Source organism: Drosophila serrata, unplaced genomic scaffold (assembly GCF_035046125.1).
Source record: "Drosophila serrata isolate PLE 108 unplaced genomic scaffold, ASM3504612v1 contig_275, whole genome shotgun sequence".
NCBI lineage: Eukaryota > Metazoa > Arthropoda > Insecta > Diptera > Drosophilidae > Drosophila > Drosophila serrata.
Genome location: NW_028257173.1, coordinates 2,735,161 through 2,755,668, shown reverse-complemented (window position 1 = coordinate 2,755,668; position 20,508 = coordinate 2,735,161). Strand labels below are relative to the sequence as shown.

Genomic DNA, 20,508 nt, shown 5'->3' with positions numbered 1-20,508 from the left:
CTATAATATATGCAAATAAAATCCAATACAATGCAAGTGGCTGACGGCGATTTATTAAAAAATATAATACTCAGTTGGTATTTATTGGTGAACCGACTATTGCTTTCCCGTATGATTTGTCAAGATTGCAAAAAGCCATTTACATACTGGTCCAGAATTCGTACTCCTTCGTACATAACAAATGCCGGAACTGCTCCCCAGAGTAGACATTTCCTCTAGAATTGCATTAAATATACAATAAAGCAGCCATTAATGCTTGCTTATCGCAGAAATTGCCTTAAAATGGCGCCTTTATTCCCTTATTACTTTAGATATTAAATAAGTATTTGATGAATAAATCCCTCCCTTCTTTCTATAAACAACATATATATTAACTATATATTATTTTCATTATTTCTCCGTTGATAAGAATCGCTGGCAAATGCAACTCAATTCGAATTTGTAGATATTTTCCTATCACATTTCGAGATCAGAAAAGAATTTTCAATTAGGAAGAGAAACCATAGTAAAGAAAAAACAAATCGAAATGCAAATATTTGTATTAACGAAATGTAAATGTTTTTACAAGTGAAAAAAAGTTTATAAAAATTTGCCACGGCATCTGGAAGATTTCGTTTATTTCATTTGTAATCAAAGAAACACACACACACACACACACACACGCACAACCTGCGGACTGTGAAAATGGAACTGCAATCGAAAGACACGAAATGCCGTAAAGTCTTTTAAAGACTTTTCCACACACACGCAGACACGGATGGAGGGAACCCATAAAAATAGAATGAAACGGAACAGTCATGGTCAAAACTTACTTAAATATCGATTTATCTGTACGTCCAGAAAGCCAGAAGCTATCTTATTCGCATTCATTGGGCCAAAAAGGCAGCGGAATTGTTTTCGGCAATTGTTGAAAGCCAAAACATGCAAAACACAAACAAAAATCCACAATTTTCACACCTTTTGGTCCATGTGTGTCTGTCTGTCTTTCCGTCTGTGCCTGCTTACATACAATATAGAGTCTGAGCCATGTACATGGCTATAACTTTTCCATTTGCATTAAACAGACTTGTTTTCAAATCAAAACTTATTGTAAATTAATTGCCAAATGCCAGAAGGAAGGTGCGAGGGTGGCCAAAGAAGTTTCTTTTCAATTTTGTGAATTTTTTCAAGTGATTTTAGATTGAATAATATTTGTATTGACAAAAAACAAAATAAAGAAAAAGGTAGCATGTAATTTATAATATATAAACGAGTGTCTTACGTTATCAATGTACATTATTTTATACCTTCTTCTGAATATTTTTGTTATAATAGGATTCAAGTATATTAATTATTACTTTTATATTAGCACTTTTATATATACTATATTCATTTCAAAATCAACTGATTAAAGCTGTTAGTGTTATCAGCTAGTGAAAATTCCCACTGGTCTTGAGCATTTGTTTCTTCGGTTCAGCGGCAATTCCATGCCTTATCTGGTGAACCCAAAAAAGTCCCTGATAACCCGAGGAAAATATTTCTTGCATTTATATTTTCAATTCCATTTTTCCTTATATTTTGAATAATTTGATTTTTCCGCATGAAGAAAAACCATCTAGACTTTACATTGATCTGTCATTCACATTAACACACCCAGAGGGTGCTCCTCCGCCCCCTTGGGAAATTCTCCCCCAAAAGCATTGAAACTTTTCGCCGAAAACAATTCACACTCCGCACTTTTGTGGAGGAGAACAATGCGAAAAGCTGAATCCCATTACGCATACGCCATGTTGGACCGAATTTGAATTGATTGAATCGTGAAAAGTTTTATAGCAAAATAATTAAATGCTGTGGTTTCTTCAATTTTCGGGCATCGCGTGTCGGTCGCTATTTCGATTTTCCTTTCCGATATGTGTGTGTGTGTGTTAGCGTTTTGTCTTGGCCATTAGAATGGAAATTGCTCAAACGCTTCGCTTCTCTGGTTGCTTTGCTGCCGCTTTTCCGGGCCATGCTTTTCTTTTTGGGAGGCTATTCTGGTGTGGTGTGGTCTGGTCTGGTTCGGCATTCTGGGAATGCTTTACTCGGTTACTCGGGCATTATTTACTTGACTGCAAAAATGCCTCCCTTTGATTTGCTTGAAAGACCATGAAAATCGATTGGCTGTATAATTTAACTTTGGCCCCCGGTTTTTGCTCTCTTTTTTTTTTGCCGCTTTAATGATGTGATGAGGAAAGTCGAGCAACAAGCCAAATGTAACCGGAAAATGTTTTGCGAATTAATTGCTTTTTAATTAGTTGTACACCATAACACGTTTTCAGGTGGGCATGTCAGACGGAAATTTAAGGAATAAAATGCATACGAGTTGGAAAATGGGAAAAGCATCCAGAGCAAAGAAAATATATACATTTATTTCCTCTTTTGTGATCTTTCCTAAATTCATAATTTTCTTATTTATGAAATAAGAATAAGGTATGATATACCATGTAAGGCTTCCACTTTATGGCTTAAATGTAGGCCAAATGCAATAATTTCAGTCACGAAGGTCTGAAACAATTTGTATACAAAAAAAAAGGGAAGACTCGAACAAATGAAAAGGTTATCAGTGTGACAGAAAGTCTACTCCTTGCCTTAATCTCTCTCACTTGCTCTCATTTCCCTTCTAATTAGCTGGGGAAGTCTTCGTGGGATTACCCATTGATAGGCTTGCGGAAAACTCTTATCAAAAGCGGCTTTAGCCACTGGGAGCTAAGAGTGTTATTCATTGGAGGGCACGTGCTCGCAGCGAATGGAAATCCATTTGAGCTGCTGTCTGAACAAATTAAATAACCATCTTCTGTATGAAAATGTTAAAGCAATCAGCACAGAAAATATATACCCGGGAAAAGCTGAAATAACGGATGATTAAATTACGAGCGGAACAATGAAAATGCGGAAAAAGGGAAGAGGAAATCGATAAATAAGAAACTTTTAGTAGCTTCTTAAATATTGTTAATTAGGTCCATTGCTAAAACATTTAACTATATTTTTGGAATTAAAAAATAAATAACCAAGGGTAAAATGTATAAATGAAATAAAAATAATAATAAATAGTTAGTTTGTTAGTTTCCTTTCTTGTTTCGAAATATAGATAACTATTTCTATCTGATAACCTTTCTAAAAACCAATTTAGTCAAATGGTTTTCTTTTACTAAATCACACATTTTAAAATGTATTTTAACAGATGGTTTTAAGTGCAATATAAATAGCATTCCCAGCACAGTGTTTTTGTTTGTATTAGCAACAAATTCAATCGATTGTGACCTCAGCCAACTTCGGATCGAAGGAGTAAACAAACATTAGTTATTTATATATGTATGCATTGCATATATAGTATCTATATATATGGTGGAAAGCCAAATGGATTTCCTGCAAATGACAGCGGGGCATGGCCCGTCGAAGGACACTGTCAAAGAACTAGAGGAAAATCATAATTTTCAACGCTTATTGATTTTTCCGACGCCGACGAGAATTTTTCCTCGCCTAAGACGATTTCATATATTTTTTTTTGTACTTTTTGGTGACAGGCGAAATTGGTACGGAAAAACTTTTTATTTGAATTTAATTTTTCGTAGAGGCATACACATACGACAACAGGATATAATGCAGGGCACTCGGCACCCAAGCTAGGACACTCACAGGACCTGTCACGCACTCGCACACACACATATTTATGTGTGTGTATATATGTATATATGTGGGCTTAAGCGCTTGAGGTGCCAATGGGAAAAGGAGGGGGCAAGGATCGGGGGAGTCGGATGTTGTCTGTGTTTGATGTAGCACCGACCCTGGGTGTGTGTGACTGAGTGTGATTAGGCCATCACAGAGTGAGAGCATTTTGGGCTTCTAGCCATTCCGGTTTTCATATTTGGCACTGCCAAAAATTGTACTAAGTTCGATTAATTTATCTACTACAAATAAAAGAATTTTTGCAATTCTAGCTTGGAAAATACATCCGAAGACTGGGCTAAGCAAATAGAACTCGATTACTTGAAAGATCATTTAGCATTTATTCTAAATTATATCCTTAAAAGTATGGTAACCCAGGACATGCTTAAATTTAAGAACAGTGATGATTGTTATTATCAGGAAATTCTCTATTTCTGTTTACAATAAACTAAAATAGCACTTTCAAAGAAAATGGTTTATACTCCCTAATAATTCCAATTTCATCATGAAATCTTCCTCAAATATTAAGAATTTGTAAAGCAATCTCTATGGAGTTTTCTTAAGTTACTGTCCAAGGACTCTTCCTTTTAATTACAAAATTTTCTTGAAGTGCACTAATACTCCACCATCACATTCCCACTCCAATCCATTACTCTCTCTCCTATTTAGCAGTGTGTTTATTTTCGGTTCAGAACGCGATTTTCCAATCGATTGAGCATGTGACAAGGTTCTAGCTACTGAAATATGTATGTAAGACACACACACACGTTCGGCAAGGATCCCTTGATGCAAAAAGGACCAGCGTAATTTGAAACCCACAATTTTCCCACTCTATGTCCATCCCCAGTTCGGATATCTTCATTCGCAATGCCATCTATTTTTGAAAATATTTAATTAACGTTCGTTTTTCGTTCTTATTTTTGTATTTTGTTCTTTTACCTAACTCACTTTTTATTCTGTGGGCGACATCCTTTTTGTTTGCTTTATTTATGCATCAATTTGTAGCTCTGATTTATGTCGCCAGAATTTTTCCATCCCTTCGTCCTCCAACCACCGAAACTTGTGGACTAAATGCGAATTAAATTGGAGCGTGGTGTTTTTTTGCTTTCTTTTTTTTCGAGAGTTGGTAGCCCGGCCTGTCTTAAAGTATTATTCAGCTTAAGGAGCTCTGGCAGTGGGGAAGTAACTTGGGGCTAGATGATGGGAACAGGACCTCCTCTAGTCCACAGGGAAGCGAGAGCTGGGAGGGAGATGAACCACGCAATTACGCTTTTTAGGAAAATTATAAGAAAGCTCTTTGCCCAGGCGCTTAAGGAAATCTAAAAATTAAACTGAAAGGCAGGAGAAATGCGAAGAGAATATTGATATTTTGATGGAAACTTTTAAATTAGGGAAAAGGAATATAAAAGAGGTTTAGTTTGAGAATTCTCTTTGACTAAATACCAATGTTTCGCATTAAAAATTAAAGCTAAGAATTGAATATTTTTGTATGAATGTAAATATAAATTGGGTTTAAAAATAGAAAAGGTTATGGTTAACTTATAATTTTTCCTTTTTTGTTTACCAAATTCGGATATGAAATATATGCTTAAATTTGAAATACTTGTGTTTAATGGGAGGCATCTTGTGTTAATGTGACATAAATCCATTACCAAAATAACCACTTCCAAATTCCCTTAAACAGACTAATTAACACACTCAAAGTTCTATAATTATATCATTTATCCACATCCTAAAATACCTACACATGCGGATCAAATTCAAACGGATTTCAGCCAATTAGTTGGCTCATTAGTCTCCTTAGCTATTTAGGGAACATTTGGCCCTCTCAATTGTGGAATGTAATATATTTTGAGGTGAAATAACTTGATTAATCATAGAATGTCTATCATTCATACAATTACCTATCAACTGATTAAGTTATAATAATTTAAATGCATAACTTTTCATTGAGTAATCAACTCGCTTACATATAAGACTTAACTTCTTTGTATGTTATATAGTGCCTGTCTCTGGCAGACACAATGTGGTAGAAGTTTCCCTTTATACTGTGTGTATTACACTTGAGTTACTTTATTATTTATGCCCATGAGCAGGACAATCGATATGGTGTGTGTGTGTGTGGTGTGGTGTGGTTCCACTTTTTGTGACCCCTTTGCATAAAAATTTAAACGATGCCGCAGAAAATGACCTCCCTTCTCCCAGCGCCAGGATATCCTTAATGCCGGTCCTGTTGCCCAGGATGTGAGACGGTGAATGGGTGTGTGTCCCTGCGAGTGGGTGTACACACCGGGTTGGTGTGTGTAATTCAGTGTGTATGAGAGATTAGCGGGTTAAGGGTAAAGCGAAGCTGCTGTCAGAGGCAGTTAAGCAGCAGCTAGCGAAATTTACTTAAAAGTTTCCTGATGTCATTGCACCCCCTGTCGTTTGTCGTCGTCAATGGTTCTCGATGCACTCAGGCAAAATACTTAATTGAATTTATTTTAAATAATTAATACATTTTAAAGGGTTAAGAATTTCCAAATACAATATAATCGATCAAAACCGAACTTAAAATATTTGCATTCTTTGCATCAATATTTTGTCGAGAAATCAAAAGTTTCAAAATCACATAACTAAGCAAAAAAAGCCTTAATTCCAATTCGGAAAGCTTTCCCATGTTAGTTTTTAAATTAATTTATTTTTATTAATTTAAATTTTTAAATTTTATTTTCAAAATTTATTTTTCCACGGGACATGCCTAGATCGACTCGGTTGTTGATGCTGATCAAAAATATATATGATTTATAGGGTCGGAAATGACTACTTCAGTGAGGTTTTATCTTTTGACAGAAATTATATTACCCATGACAAGACTATAAAAATGTAGTTTTGAAACTATCGCAAAGGGTAATCAATATGGATAAATAATTTATAATTAAGTTAGGCTATTAACTTTGTGTTTAGGTAATTAGGTTTAGGTGTTAGGTAATCTTAATACAAAATATAATCTATGGCAATAAGGAAATAAATGCAGACCTGATTCTAGCTGATCTCTCCTATATAATCTATATATATGATATAATTGTCATGCTTAAGACTTACCCCAGTAGAGGACACACGGTTACCCTGGTATCATCGAGTTGATCATCCTCCTGGTTATCCAGATGTATTGCATAGGCCACGTCATATTTTTGGGGTCGAATCACTAATCACTATCACTATCACTCTAGATGTTAACAGGTGGGGGGCCCCGGACAGACTGAGGCGCGCGGGCCAGCAGCGCCTGTATTTATACTCTCCAGGTGAAGAGAACAGAGACTGTGGGAGCGAGAGAGTAACTCTTGCTTTCTCCAGAGTTTAGCACAGAAAGAGAGAGCGAAACAGGCATACTTAGAGAAACTCATAGAGCGCTAGAGAAATGGAGAGTAGTAGAGAAAGAGGGAGAGGGTGAGTGGCAGAAAAATTGAGAAACAGAGATATTAAAAATATTTCAACTTTATATGATTAAAAATTACTCCTTTACTTAATTTGATGATTTTGATTAAAATTATAATACACTCGTATACGTAATATGCAAATTGTAAATAAGCAATTAATTAATTATTAAGAATTAAAATGGCTAAACATTAATTAAATGTATTTTATTTTAAAAAATAAATAACACTAAATAAAATAAAAATATATAAATATATATATAATAAAATATATAATTAAAAATATATAAATAAGGGTTAACCATTTTAATTCTTAATAATCAACCAATTTACACTTTGCATATTACGTATACGTTATGTTGCACTCATTTCTTTGATCTCATCCAACCTTTAAGAGTTTTTATATCCCCTTGCTAAAATATAAATATAACAAAAATAAAAAATATATAAATAAGGGTTAACCATTTTAATTCTTAATAATCAACCAATTTACACTTTGCATATTACGTATACGTTATGTTGCACTCATTTCTTTGATCTCATTTGATTTGATTTAAGAGTTTTTATATCCCCTTGCCAAAATATAAATATAACAAAAATAATAGATATATAAATAAGGGTTAACCATTTTAATTCTTAATAATCAACCAATTTACACTTTGCATATTACGTATACGTTATGTTGCACTCATTTCTTTGATCTCATTTGATTTGATTTAAGAGTTTTTATATCCCCTTGCTAAAATATAGATATAACAAAAATAAAAAATATATAAATAAGGGTTAACTAACCATTTTAATATTTAATAATCAACTAATTTACACTTTGCATATTACGTATACGTTATGTTGCACTCATTTCTTTGATCTCATCCAACCTTTAAGAGCGTTTATAATCCCTTGCTCAGTATTACTCTTTCAATATTGACAATTATTATGAACTTTAAGAGACCGTGACAGCTTACTCTATTTTATTATCTTAATATAAAAATTGTTTATAAGTAATTCAAGTTCGGAATAGTTTTTATTTGAGTGCTCCTCTGTTGCTGCTACTGCTGCTGCCACCAAAACCCACTTCGACCCACATTCGCTTATTACACAGCTCAGATGTTCGACACACGTGAAGGGGGGTTCTTCAGGTGGGGGGGAGGAGGATGGAGGCCACTTTTAAGGGTGGAGTACGGGTGCCATAAAGCGTCATGTGGTTCGTAAACAAAACCGAAGGATGTGTGTCTTCGCCGTGCGCCTGTAAGCGAGTGTGGTGTGAATTGCAAAAAAAGAAAACAAAAACAACAGAAGAAAAAAACAATGACTACAACTACAACAACAGGCAAATCCAGTGGCGGACAAATTGTTTTTGCAAGGCTATAAATGTAAACAAAATTAACATATGCAAATTTTTCAAGCCCCCACGTGTGAGCGAATGTCTTTCTGCAATCGTATGGGTGTGTTGGGTACACTGAGAAATTTATTCAAGCTATTTATATAAATTTAGAAGGTTTTTTTATTAAAAGACTTTTTAAATTTAAAAGAATAAGAATTTATATTTGCCATTTTATTTTTGAAAAGGACTAGAAAATAATATTTTACATTGATTTTATGAATTCTTTAGTAAATAATTTTGTCAAGAGCATCATGGAAATATAAATAAAACATATAAAAAGAGGTTTACAATTGAAAAGAACTCCAAAATGAAAGGACCATTCCCTTTATTTATGAGCATTTATAATGATTTCAAAATTTCCAAAGATGGCTCCATAAGTAATTACAATCATTATTAATTCTTTATTATTTTAATATATATTTTTTATCAATTATTTCCCAGTGTATTTACTTGTATGTTTTGTAAGATCTCGACGCCAACGTTTGGCATTTAGACAAATAGGCTGTCTGAGGCGTTGACTTCTTGCTGGATTTTATCTCTCAGTGCCTCTCTGTCTGTGTGTGTGTGTGTTGTATATGTGTGTGTGTGTGTATTGTGTGTGCTCTCCTTCTCCTTCTTTTGTTGAAAAGTTGAGTTATGTGCAGAAAATGCAAAATACGCTTGGCATATTGCTGGCTGCAGTTGCGGGAAAGAGAGAAAAGTCAGGGAAAATGGAGGAAAATTCGGAGCAAGTGGCGTGGAGAGTGACTTGTTTGGCCTTTTTTATGGCTACGACTATTAAATACACATTATACCGACAATGTTATTATCCCATATACAAGTGAATAACAATGATAACCTTGATCGATGCGGCAGAAGCCGGTATTTTAATGCTTACATAAGAAGATAAAAAAACAAGACTCTGGGCCCAAAAGGATATCGTTAAGAGTTTCAGCCATATGTTTGCAGGGAAATAAAGAAAATATGCTTACAAGGCTTGAACAAATATTTATGTCAGTTTATCAATTTTAAATGGCATTACAAAAAAGGAAAAATAAACACTGTTAAAATGTTTAGTATGTTAAAGAATCAATTTGCGTACTATTAAGGGTTTCTAATAGATTTATTTACATTCCGGGTATTTATATATTTTGTTACTATATTTTGCCATTATAAAAAATAGATTTTATGAAATGATAGCGAAATATAAACTTTTATTTACTTACAACTTATTAAAATAATAATGATTCATGTATATAATATATAAATGCCCTTAAATATTTGTTGATAATTTTCCTGGAAGTCAAAGTGTATAGTTTATTGATAAGACGGCGTATAACGACATAGTCAGAGATTCCCCAGAAACACCTCTTTTTTGATTATCGCCAAACCAGAACAGATTTCGTTATCAATACAATTTTTTTTGGGAAATTCAAAATCACAAAGATAAAGAAACACCTTGACCGATGAAAATGGTTATTCCTACTCTATAAATCAGTTAATGATTTCGGTTTGAATATCACAATGTACTTTAAGCTCTTGCAAAATGTGTGGGATTTTACCAAGCACCATAAACTTAAAGCTAATAAAAAGTACTTAATAGTCTAAGTGAATCGGAACTAAGATTATGCATCTAATCATATTCACGTCATAACTGGATTTTTTCCCCATTTCAAATGATTGGAATTTATTAAGTCGAGTGTTTAGAGAATGAAAAATAGGTCTTGATATTTACCTTGATATTTTTCTTCTTCTTCTTTAAAATATATTTATACTTTTACAAAATTCTCAGTGATTGTAATCAATTACCAAAGTACTCGAAACAATTTATATTTATTCCTGCATATGTTCTATTCAAAACAATCGATGATGGAAGACGTCAAACCGAACAGCAAAAAGAAAAACAATCAATTGAAATTTTCCTGACTTGGGCTAAAGCAATATAGGAACCGAAAAAAGGCTAATCTATCATAAAATACATTTACCATACATGTATGCAGAATGTTAATGACAATCTATCATTGCTTTAATTCGCAGGCAATCAACAGTGAAATCCAATGGCTGAGGAGGAGTACTTGGGCGATTTAGGTACGTACATATGTATAAACAGCCATCAATTTATGGCACATACTAGCCCTAATTAATATAAACATAATCCCAGAGCATACCATAACCCCCTGAAAGAGATCCCTGCTCCGGTTAATGAATAATCTGTTGCCATAAGTCAATCGACAATGCGCTTAATTAGGCCACGCAAAGGCATCAGATTTGTGGGGGAATTTTTAGTGGCTAATTGAACATTGTTATTGCTGCTGCCATCCGAAGCCAGTCAGGCAGAAGAAAAAATGGAATATATATATAGTAACAAAGTGGCATAATAAGTCTGGCAAATTGCTGTCCAACTTTTGACGTCAGAGTTCGTCATCATCGTACTACAAGTCGACATCTGGCAATAGCAAAGTCCAAATGGAATAGAAGGAGGAAGCCTTTCATTCAACCTTTTACCAATGCCTTTCATATATGTGCACAGTAGTTATCGCGTATCTGATGGATACCAAATTATCCGCACACACGCATTGTCTTTGTGTTTTACGAAATTTGGAATTTTTTAACTCAAAATATAATATTATTTTAATAGGAAAGTAAATCCATATTTATTGTGTAGTTTTTGTGATATTAACTTGTTATAAATATACTTTCTTCAAGGGTTTTTCTTCATAATAAGTTAAAGCTCCTACTAAATTTTGAATAAATTATAAACAGAAGAGCTTAAACTCACTTTAAACTACATTCAAATGACTATAACTTTATAACTTAAATTCTTAACGAAAAATGTCTTATTTGGAAGGCTCCTCTTGTATATTTTAGAAAATGTAGAGATATTTTCATTAATAATCTTTCTTTTCCAATTTCTATAATATATGAATATGAAAAACAATTTCTGAAGAACCTCAACTCCCCCTTCAACTATTGAATACCTTCTTTTCTAGCTCCCATTATGGGTTTCCCCTTTTCCCTTATAACCTAAGCTAAATTGTTTCTGGCACTCTGACTTATTGATTTTTTGCGTATTACTCAACTTTTTTTTCCATTTTGCCCCTTGCCAATCCTAGAGGAGATTATCAATGCCAGCATGGGAGTGAACGGAGGCGGAAATGGAGGAGCCTCAGGAGGAGGAGGCGGTGGAGGTCATCACATACTATCGCAGTCGACTTCGTTGCCGGTGATGCCGTCACACCTGCCGCTCCACTTGCTGAATCAGAGCCAGACGCCGCCGCCAAAGCCAAGTGCAAAGAGTGGACCCCACTTGCGCATCGTGGAGGAGCCGACGAACAATATAATCCGCTTTCGCTACAAGTGCGAGGGACGCACTGCCGGCTCCATACCCGGCATGAACTCGAACTCGGAGAATGGGAAGACCTTTCCCACGATTGAGGTATGCAACTATGATGGCCCCGTTGTCATCGTGGTGTCCTGCGTGACCAGCGATGAACCCTACCGGCAGCATCCCCACTGGCTGGTCAGCAAGGAGGAGGCGGATGCCTGCAAGTCGGGTGTTTACTCTAAGCGTTTGCCTCCGGAGGAGCGCCGTTTGGTGCTCCAAAAGGTGGGCATCCAGTGTGCCAAGAAGCTGGAGATGAGAGACTCGTTGCTGGAGAGGGAACGCAAGAATGTGGATCCCTTTGGAGGTGAGTATCTCCTCCATCTAATTAATCCTTAATATCTAAAAGGTTCTTCCCTTATATTTCCTAGCCAAATTCGATCACAAAGACCAGATTGACAAGATCAATAGGTACGAGTTGCGACTGTGCTATCAGGCCTTTATCACAGTGGGTCACACACGGGTGGCCCTGGATCCCATTGTCTCCTCGCCAATCTATGGCAAGAGCAACGAGCTCACCATCACCCGGCTGTGTAGCTGCTCGGCACCGGTCACTGGCGGCAATGAGATCATTATGCTGTGCGAAAGGGTAGCCAAGGATGACATCGAGGTGCGATTCTATGAGACGGATGGAGATGGACGAGAGACCTGGCATGCCAATGCAGAGTTCCTGCCAACGGATGTCTTCAAACAAATGGCCATTGCCTTCAAGACGCCGCGCTACAGAAACCCAGAGATTACACAGAGTGTACATGTGAGTGGAAAACACTTTAATAGGATAGGATAGGATCATAAAGACCTTGTTCCATTGCAGGTGGAACTAAAACTAGTGCGACCCTCGGATGGAGCGACGAGTGCCCCGCTGAAGTTCGAGTACTACCCGAATCCAGGTACGGTAACCTTTGCCAGGCTCCAGCGAAAGCTGAAGCGTCGCCAGGAGCTGGATGTGTTCCAGCAGATCCTCTCCCTTGACAGTGAATCCGCCACAAAGTACTCGTGTCCACCGTTGGATCTTGAGGAGGAGAACAACACGGTGTCATCGGATGATCAGCAGAGTTCGGGAACGCTCAATGAGTTCGAGATAATGGTAAAGAAACTGCAGATGCAACAGCGAGGAGAGTCCCACGAAATGGATGGTGGAACCGTCACCGAGTATACGGATAACGATAACGAACCTGACATGGAGATCGAACTGGAGGTGCCGCAGTTACTGCCCCAATTGGCGGACGATTGCACTCAGACCTCTACGCCCATGGAGGAGATACTGCAGCATCCACAGCTGCAGTCACGTCCGCTGACCAATGTGGACAAGATCACCGAATGGATGAAGAGCAGCGAATTTGAGCGAACGGATAGCCTGACCGTGGAGAATGGGGACACCCAATCCCTGTCGAATAGCACCGCTCAGACAGCCTTCACCAATGTCAGCAGCCTGACGGCCAATACGACCATAACGAATCAGCTGGAGGAGGAAGCCCATCTGGCCAACGGATCCCGCAGGGATACCCTTGAAAATCCTGCAGTAAAGGAACTACCGGAGGCTGACAAGGAGCCAGAAACGGTGACAGCCAGTGCCCAGGCCTCCGTTGATCTGGACGAGAACTTCGATGAGACGGCCACTTACACAAGCCTTCAGATAGCTTTCAACAATCCCATAGATATAGCTGCACCCAAGGAGAGCAGGCAGGGTGGTGGTATACAGATCTATCCACCCACAAATCCGTTTGGCTCTCTGGATGATGCTGAATTAGTGGTTCTTACGAATCCACCGGCACCCAGGATTAAAGTGAATGCCGCCCAGACCCCAGCCACGCCACCAGATTCGCCTCCCCTGCCGCTGCCACCGCGTACACCTTCGCCAGATCCCGAGCACAGATTGCCGCCGTTGCCACCAAAGCCCCAGAGAAACTCACAGGATCTGAGCATTGTCAGTGACTCCATCTCGATAAGCCGCTCCCGAAATGGTAGCCTTAGCTCCGCCAGAACCACACCCTCACCCATTATCATAATGCGAACTCCCGACCAAAGTCCCACCAAAAGGCAGCCCACACCAAGTGAGTCCCCGAAGAAGCGCCAGGGATTCTTCTCTCGATTCTTTTCCCGCCGCAAGAGTAGGGCCGAGGACGAAGAGTCCTTGACACCGGGTGCAAGTCCTAGTAAGCAATCCTCTGGCAGATCGAAAGCCACCACACCCACCGGCAGTAGGGAGCCAAGTGTGGCACATTTCTCCCTAGGCGATCCCAATCGCAGCTCCACGAAATCCATGCAACCTCTGGGCAAGAGCGAAGGTCGGAATGGAAAGCCAGTGGGTCGGAGTTCGAGCAGTGTGTCCGGCAAGAGGCCAGCACATCTGGACGCGGATGTGATTCATATTCCCCTGAAGGGTGGCGACAGCGAGAACAGCTTGCTCCGTCCGGAGAGCTACTCGAATGCCAGTACCTTGAGCTATGGACGACCTCTAGACCGGAGGACCCTCAGCACCCTACAATTGGCGGATATTCCCATCAGTGATGGTAATATGGAACTGGTGGCCATTGCCGATCGTCAGAGCATAAGGAATTTGTGCGAAGGTGCCTATGGTGTGGTACTGGATCCCAGTGTGGATCTCTCCGAGGCTGAGCACTTTGCGCTGTACACCAGCAAGAGTCCAGAGCCACCTTTCGGCGGTGAGATGGGTGGAGATGGTGGAGGAGCAGGTGGCGGTGGCGATGGAGCTGAAGCCACTGACTTCCTTAGTGCAGATGAAATTGCTCGACGGCTGGCGGAGGCCAATGGATTGCAGTAGAAATGGAGTGAAAAATTAAAGGGGTTAAAGGGTAACTGATTTGTGGAGAGGAAGCATAAATAAAAACTATTAAATGTAGCTACAAAATTTAACTTCTTAAAGGGTTTAGGCTCTTTTTTAAGCTGCATTTAAAGTTTAATTTGGAATATTCCCTAATCCACCAAAAATCAGTTACCTGAGAGACCCCCCAGCACTAGCTAGTTTATTACACACACAAAAAAATGCACACAACTATACAAACTATATCTTTTCTAGTCGTCTTTTCTCTCTTTCAGTATTAATTACCAAAAAAAAATATATATATATAATGCACAAATTAATTTCTAGCTTAGAAATACCTGAGAAATATCTCACCGAAAAAACCAGAATAATTCGTTTCTAATCACATGAACCTCCTCCGAATGTCTTTTTAGAAACCCTCACCCAGCACAATCGTTCGGAGACCCGCAAAGCGGTTGAAAGCCTTAAACGCGGTCTCATGACCACCGATTTCTATCCAACCAAGCACGTGAAAACGTCCAGTAAGTTCTCGAGCATATTCTGCATTTATTACTGGTGCTGGGATTGGGTTCCGGTTTTAAGTAGTTCCTAGAAAACCATATACACACATCCCCTCCTCACATATACACATAAATTCATATTTCAATTAACATTAAGAAGTAGCGAGAATTGATTCACTATATATATATATTTGCAAACACATATAGAACCGGAGTTTATAATACCTTGTGGACCAATGGGGTGCAAATGTTGTCCAACCCCCTCCCAGGAATTGTTGAAAGTCGGATAGAAGATATAGCCTATGATGGCTTTTTTTAGGGAACAGTTTGTTGAGCGAGGTTTCGAATTGAAAGTTTTAGTGTTCTACAAATTCTTGATGTATTGAAAAAAAATTATGAATAAAGGAATTTTCAATAAAAAAAAAATCATTGGAGTTTACTAGAGAAAATTTTCACTTTTAAAAGTTATTACTTTTTGAAAAACTTTACATTTTTCATTTTGATTTTTGAAAATTAGTTGAAATATTCTTGCTGTGTTGAAACCAACAAGTTTTTCAGATTTAATGCTTAGATAGTATTATTACTAAAATTATTAAAATATTGTAGTTCATTTTAACTTATCGAAATTGTTAAGGATTATCCCATAGCCTCTGTTTAATTCATTGGTCCGATACATTTACGCCACATATACATAGTTAAAATATTAATTTACATATTGATTTTAGTGCCTATTATCTATTATAGTATCAATATTTTTTAAAATTTCTGCTACTCCCACCATCAATTTAAATTAATTTGAATTTTGCAACTTTCTACTTTCAAAGCAAAACTTAAAAATGAACTTAATTTGAATGCAAGGATATTTCAAGCCTCGGACCACCGAGGACTCCTTTCCCCTCTGTATTTTGTCTAGTTTCCCCCCAAGCCACCAAAGTTGGACATCAAATGAGAGTAAGTTGATATTGCCTGCCTACAGCGACAAAGTTGATGTTGTGGTTTCCGTTGTCCTTTTTGAGTTTTTGCAAATTGCTTTAGTTTCACCTCAGTTTCGCCGCAATTATGTAAATGCTATGTATATCATTTTTTTGTGGTCTATAACCTTTCGTTCATTAACCTTTCGTTTACGTTTTCGTTGTCATTGGAAACATATGGCTCTAACGAGGTTGTGTTTGTTTTTTTTAGGCCCATTTACCGCAGTCCAACCGCCACAAATGGCGACCACAACAGCGCCGCAGACGCAGACACAGCTATCGCCGGGCATGTCCATAATGTATCCCGGCGGTGGAAGTCCCCACTTTATGCACGAGATCAAGGTGGAGCAGGCTTTCATGGATGTGGACAGCCGGAGCAGCCACTGTCCCTCGGTGGACTACAATTTCCCATCGCCACGTTCTAACAGCACCGTGGACAGCATTCCACCCATGCAAATCGGACAGACCACTAATCATCTATATCTTCCCGATGCCTCAAACTTTCCAACAAATCCTGGCAACAGTCCGTCACGTTTTAATGGTGGCACCATGACGCCAATAAACAATAATAATAACAACAGTAACATGATGATGAATAACAATAATAATAACAATGGCTTTGTAAGCCTAAAATTGAATGCCATGAACTCACCGACTCAGGACATGAAGCAGGTATTCCAGCAGCCACAGCAGTACCTGCCTCCACAGCAGCCAGAGCAGCATCAATATATTCCACAATCCCAGCCAGAACAGATCCAGTACCCGCAGCAACAGCAGCAACAGCAGCAACATCAACAGCATCAACAGCAACAGACAGATGGCCAGCAGCAATCATTCAGCGATCTTATCCTGTCCAGCACATTAATGGATCTTGGAACCATTGACACCAACGAGTTAATCCAAGGAATTGACGAAACTCTCAGCAGCTTAGGACTGGCAGGAGGAACAATCGGTGGAGCCGCCCAAATGAACAACAATTTTGCAAATTACTAAATGTACGCGTATACATTTATATATTCATAAATATACCACAAGATTAACCAAATTAGAGTTATGTAAAAAAACGGTCTCAAGGACAGGTTATCATTTCCCTTCAGCCAAGAGCCACACATTACATAACTCTACTTTGCCATACATTGTACATAGATATTTTGGCTAGATAGCGTATAGAAGAGGGTCATGCGAATCTCATTGCCCCGATGCCTTGTTACGACTTTTCTTTGTTATGTAAATGGAGTGAATTCCGTAATTATAATGATTTATAATAAAGTACGACTTAAGATTTTACATGGATTTATGTGTGCTCTGTGATGAGGAGGGAATGTGTGGTTATAACCAAAGATTTTAAATAATCGACATGCAGAAATTTTAAACTTTAAATTTGTATGACTTTCCTCACCTATGCTATGCTATAATTTTGTTTAGAATGATTTCTTTTGGCTCAATACTTATAATTTGTCTTCATAGAATTACTCAATTTGAAAAGGTGAGGAAAATCTTCTAACCCGACCCCCGATGACCGATTTCAGCGACAAAAGTATGGTTGACCCAGCTTATCATTATTCTCGTTACGCATGCCGGCAAAGAAGCGATTGATATCCTCCTCGGTCACCACCTTCTTGCTTTCGGCGAAGGACTGCAAATACTCCTTTAGCTTGTCCTTCATACGATTGTATTCGGTAATCGCATCGATTTGCTGTGTCCGGTCAATGGAGGCCAAAGCCCGGATGCCCTGCTCATAGCTGGAATTTTCTTCCGCACGCTTCATGCCGCGCTCCTCGTACGTCTTGGCCGAGTCCTCGGTGTCCAGCAGAAACTCCACGCCAAGCTCCTTGTAGAGCGGTAGGCATTCGGAGCACTGGCAAAGCGATTTGCGCCAGTCATTAGTCCAGAAAGCGGCTCCTTAAAAGAGGAAGGAATGGGAAGAGCAAAGGTGGTTGAAAGGGCCGCTGGCATTTGAGGTCAAACTCCTAACGAATGAAGTTGATTTGATTAATTGCCCGACTTTAAGGAATGTTGTTTGATTAAATAAGTGAAAGTTAAGCAAGACATTGTGCAAATGTTATTTAATATTTTGTTACAGTACTATGAAAACATAACCCTTGCTGGGTATTATAATTTAAGTCAGAAACATAAAATGGAGTGAAGAAAGCATTTCCGACCCTATAAATCATATATATTCTTGATCAGTATCGACAGCCGAGTTGATTTAGCCATGTCCGGTTGAAAACTAAATTTAGAATTATATAGAATTTTCCGCCTCTCGAAATAAACCTACTTGTGAGGTATAACTACAAATCTACCTTCGATTTTCCATTCAAAAATATTCCCAGGTATAAGCAAACCCTCAAACACAACACATTTAAATTATAAAAAAAGACTGCATCATGAATCTGGAGTACTTTAGCGAGGGCCTCGACTGCCTGATGTACTGCGGCATGAAACTGTCGCCGGAGCAGCGTATCCTGATTGAGAACTCACTGATTGCCTTGCAGAATGACAACCGCTTTTCGGGCATGTATTTGTGGGGCCGCATCACGGCCACCAAAAACGATTACTATATTGCATTTGGCTTCACGAACGATTGCCTAAAGGATCGCAAATACTTTTACAGTCTGGATCAGTTTCAGTGGCAGCTATTGCCTTTTGTGCAAAGCCCTAATATCTTTCAGGCAACTATATTGGCAAGGGAGCCATTTATAGGAGATCCCAGCATTCAAACCTACGTTAAGTTGGTAAGATAGCTTTACAAAGATTTACGATATACAAGAACTAAATGAAAGACAATGGCTTTTAGGATCCCACTTTCGATATTGTAGGAAATCAGGTGGCAGGCATTAGTCGCCCTGAAGTGGTCAAGCTCAAGGAGGAGGAGCGCCTGGCGGCCATTGTCTTTATTATCACCGAAGAGTGTGCCATTTGTCCCCGTGGTGCGTTCTACAAGATGACCGATAGCCGCGTGATACCCAATCCGATGTTCAGGGGCCTAAACAGTCTGCAAATGGATAACCAGTCTTATTATCAACTATACCGTCTGCCCCGTAACGATCTCAAAGTGAATTTGGCCAAGAGGAGCGACTATAACTATGCTATCGACTTCCTGGACACCATTGATAGCGTTATTCCACTAGGTCAGGCCTTTGCCTTGAATTTGCAACGGAACGAACGACTGGTGGTGATCAAGTCTTGCCTTTGGATGGGCATGACCTTCTTCCACAAGATGGATTCCCATAAGCATGGATTCCTCTACTTGGGAGATGGCAAGAAGAACTTTGATTTGCTCTTCATGTATTGATTTTGCTTAATAATTATGGTTGTTTCCTGCATGTACTTAAGTTTAGTTAATAATTTGCCATAAAACTCACCCTGATGCTCCTTGAGAGGCGTGGGACGACTGCAATTATCCAGCTTGGCACGCTTCTGGCTGGGTTCGCCAACCTCTGCCGCTGCTGCATCGCCTTTCTTCTCCGAAACGTTAATTATATCGCAGATGCTACGATCTAGCTCCGACTTTAGTTGACCTTCATCCTGCTTTGGCTTTAAGTCCTCCTTGGGCTTCTTTTCCTCATCACCCTCAACGGGCTGCAAGGCCAATCCGGTATAGTCCTTAAGGAATGGTACAGCATCCATACAGCCATCGCAGATCATTTCACTGCAGGCATCCAGCCACTTCTCGCTGGCGCCCGGAGCCTTCATGTGCGGCAGATGGTACCAGTCCTCGCAGATGGCGCACTGCAGCATCACCTCTTCGACGGTGCGTTCGGGATCAGGATAAGGACGCTTGCAGCGGCAGTAGAGCCCTTGGAAATTCTGGTTGTACAGATTTCCCTTATTGACTTCCTGAGCGCCTTGCAGTTGCGAATTCAGGGAGCACTTGCCCAGCTTGCTTGTGGGACAGTCGCAGCGGAAGTTCCGCTTAGTATAGAGCTCCACCAGTTCGTGGTTCTCGTGGCAGCGGTAGGAACAGGCCAAGCAACAGCCGGCGGCTTTGGTAAGGTCAGTGCGTGCCTCCGGGCAGCAAGTGAGGCAGGAGTACAGGGCCTGCCGGGCGATGGGTCCCTTTGCATAGGTGCAGGACTTCTCGTCGGAGGCGCCCAGCACCGCGGCGTACTCGTCCTCCAATTCCTTCTCCTGCTCGAGCACATCCACCATTGTGATGGTCGATTGCTCGTGCGGATTTCCATCCTCGCCCTCTGGGCCGGCAACACTCGCATTTAACTCGCTCATCTCACTGGTGGTCGGATCAAAATGGTGTCTAACTGTTGTTCAAAGGTCTGAATTTCGTGGAAGTGTAGGAATACCAATTGTTTGGCGCGATTTGGACGCGGACGAAAATTGCAAATAATTGGAAACAGTGTGACCGTCACCGGGGCGGTGCAAAAATACCAGTAGAATCTCAAAAATACT

At 39.2% G+C, this 20,508-nt stretch overlaps 3 protein-coding genes across 6 annotated transcripts in view; 2 read left to right on the top strand and 1 right to left on the bottom strand.

Annotated features, from left to right (window-relative positions):
* Dif (Dorsal-related immunity factor) overlaps nt 1–17,388 on the top strand; it is a 26,069-nt gene extending 8,681 nt beyond the window's left edge. For 2 of the 4 annotated variants that reach the window (XM_086835178.1, XM_020947412.2), the window contains exons 2-7: nt 10,501–10,551; nt 11,577–12,152; nt 12,217–12,599; nt 12,660–12,735; nt 15,044–15,151; nt 16,313–17,388. In XM_086835178.1, the coding sequence (XP_086691304.1) occupies nt 10,521–10,551; nt 11,577–12,152; nt 12,217–12,599; nt 12,660–12,735; nt 15,044–15,151; nt 16,313–17,094 (1,956 nt within the window). In that variant the 5' untranslated portion in view covers nt 10,501–10,520 and the 3' untranslated portion in view covers nt 17,095–17,388. Of the gene's footprint in view, nt 1–10,500; nt 10,552–11,576; nt 12,153–12,216; nt 12,600–12,659; nt 15,152–16,312 lie in introns of all 4 variants that reach the window. The other 2 variants (XM_086835177.1, XM_086835176.1) reach the window with 1 other exon arrangement.
* Nucleotides 17,088–20,508, bottom strand: LOC110184834 (putative E3 ubiquitin-protein ligase UBR7). The gene is made up of 2 exons (XM_020953478.2): nt 19,467–20,508; nt 17,088–18,003 (listed from the first exon to the last, which is right to left on the bottom strand). Exons 1-2 carry the CDS (start codon nt 20,326–20,328, stop codon nt 17,627–17,629), a joined length of 1,239 nt encoding a protein of 412 aa, XP_020809137.2. The 5' UTR covers nt 20,329–20,508; the 3' UTR covers nt 17,088–17,626.
* On the top strand, nt 18,390–20,443 carry Rsph9 (Radial spoke head protein 9). The gene is made up of 2 exons (XM_020947414.2): nt 18,390–18,836; nt 18,899–20,443. The coding sequence occupies exons 1-2, from the start codon at nt 18,489–18,491 to the stop codon at nt 19,394–19,396; spliced, it is 846 nt and encodes a 281-aa protein (XP_020803073.2). The 5' UTR covers nt 18,390–18,488; the 3' UTR covers nt 19,397–20,443.

Excerpts from the sequence above, each read along its gene's own strand:
- Rsph9 (XM_020947414.2), top strand. The coding sequence starts at position 18,489 with ATGAATCTGGAGTACTTTAGCGAGGGCCTCGACTGCCTGATGTACTGC. Across the intron at positions 18,837-18,898 it reads TTCAAACCTACGTTAAGTTG|GATCCCACTTTCGATATTGT; the intron begins GTAAGATAGCTT and ends AATGGCTTTTAG.
- LOC110184834 (XM_020953478.2), bottom strand. The coding sequence starts at position 20,328 with ATGAGCGAGTTAAATGCGAGTGTTGCCGGCCCAGAGGGCGAGGATGGA. Across the intron at positions 18,004-19,466 it reads GCCTCTCAAGGAGCATCAGG|GAGCCGCTTTCTGGACTAAT; the intron begins GTGAGTTTTATG and ends TCCTCTTTTAAG.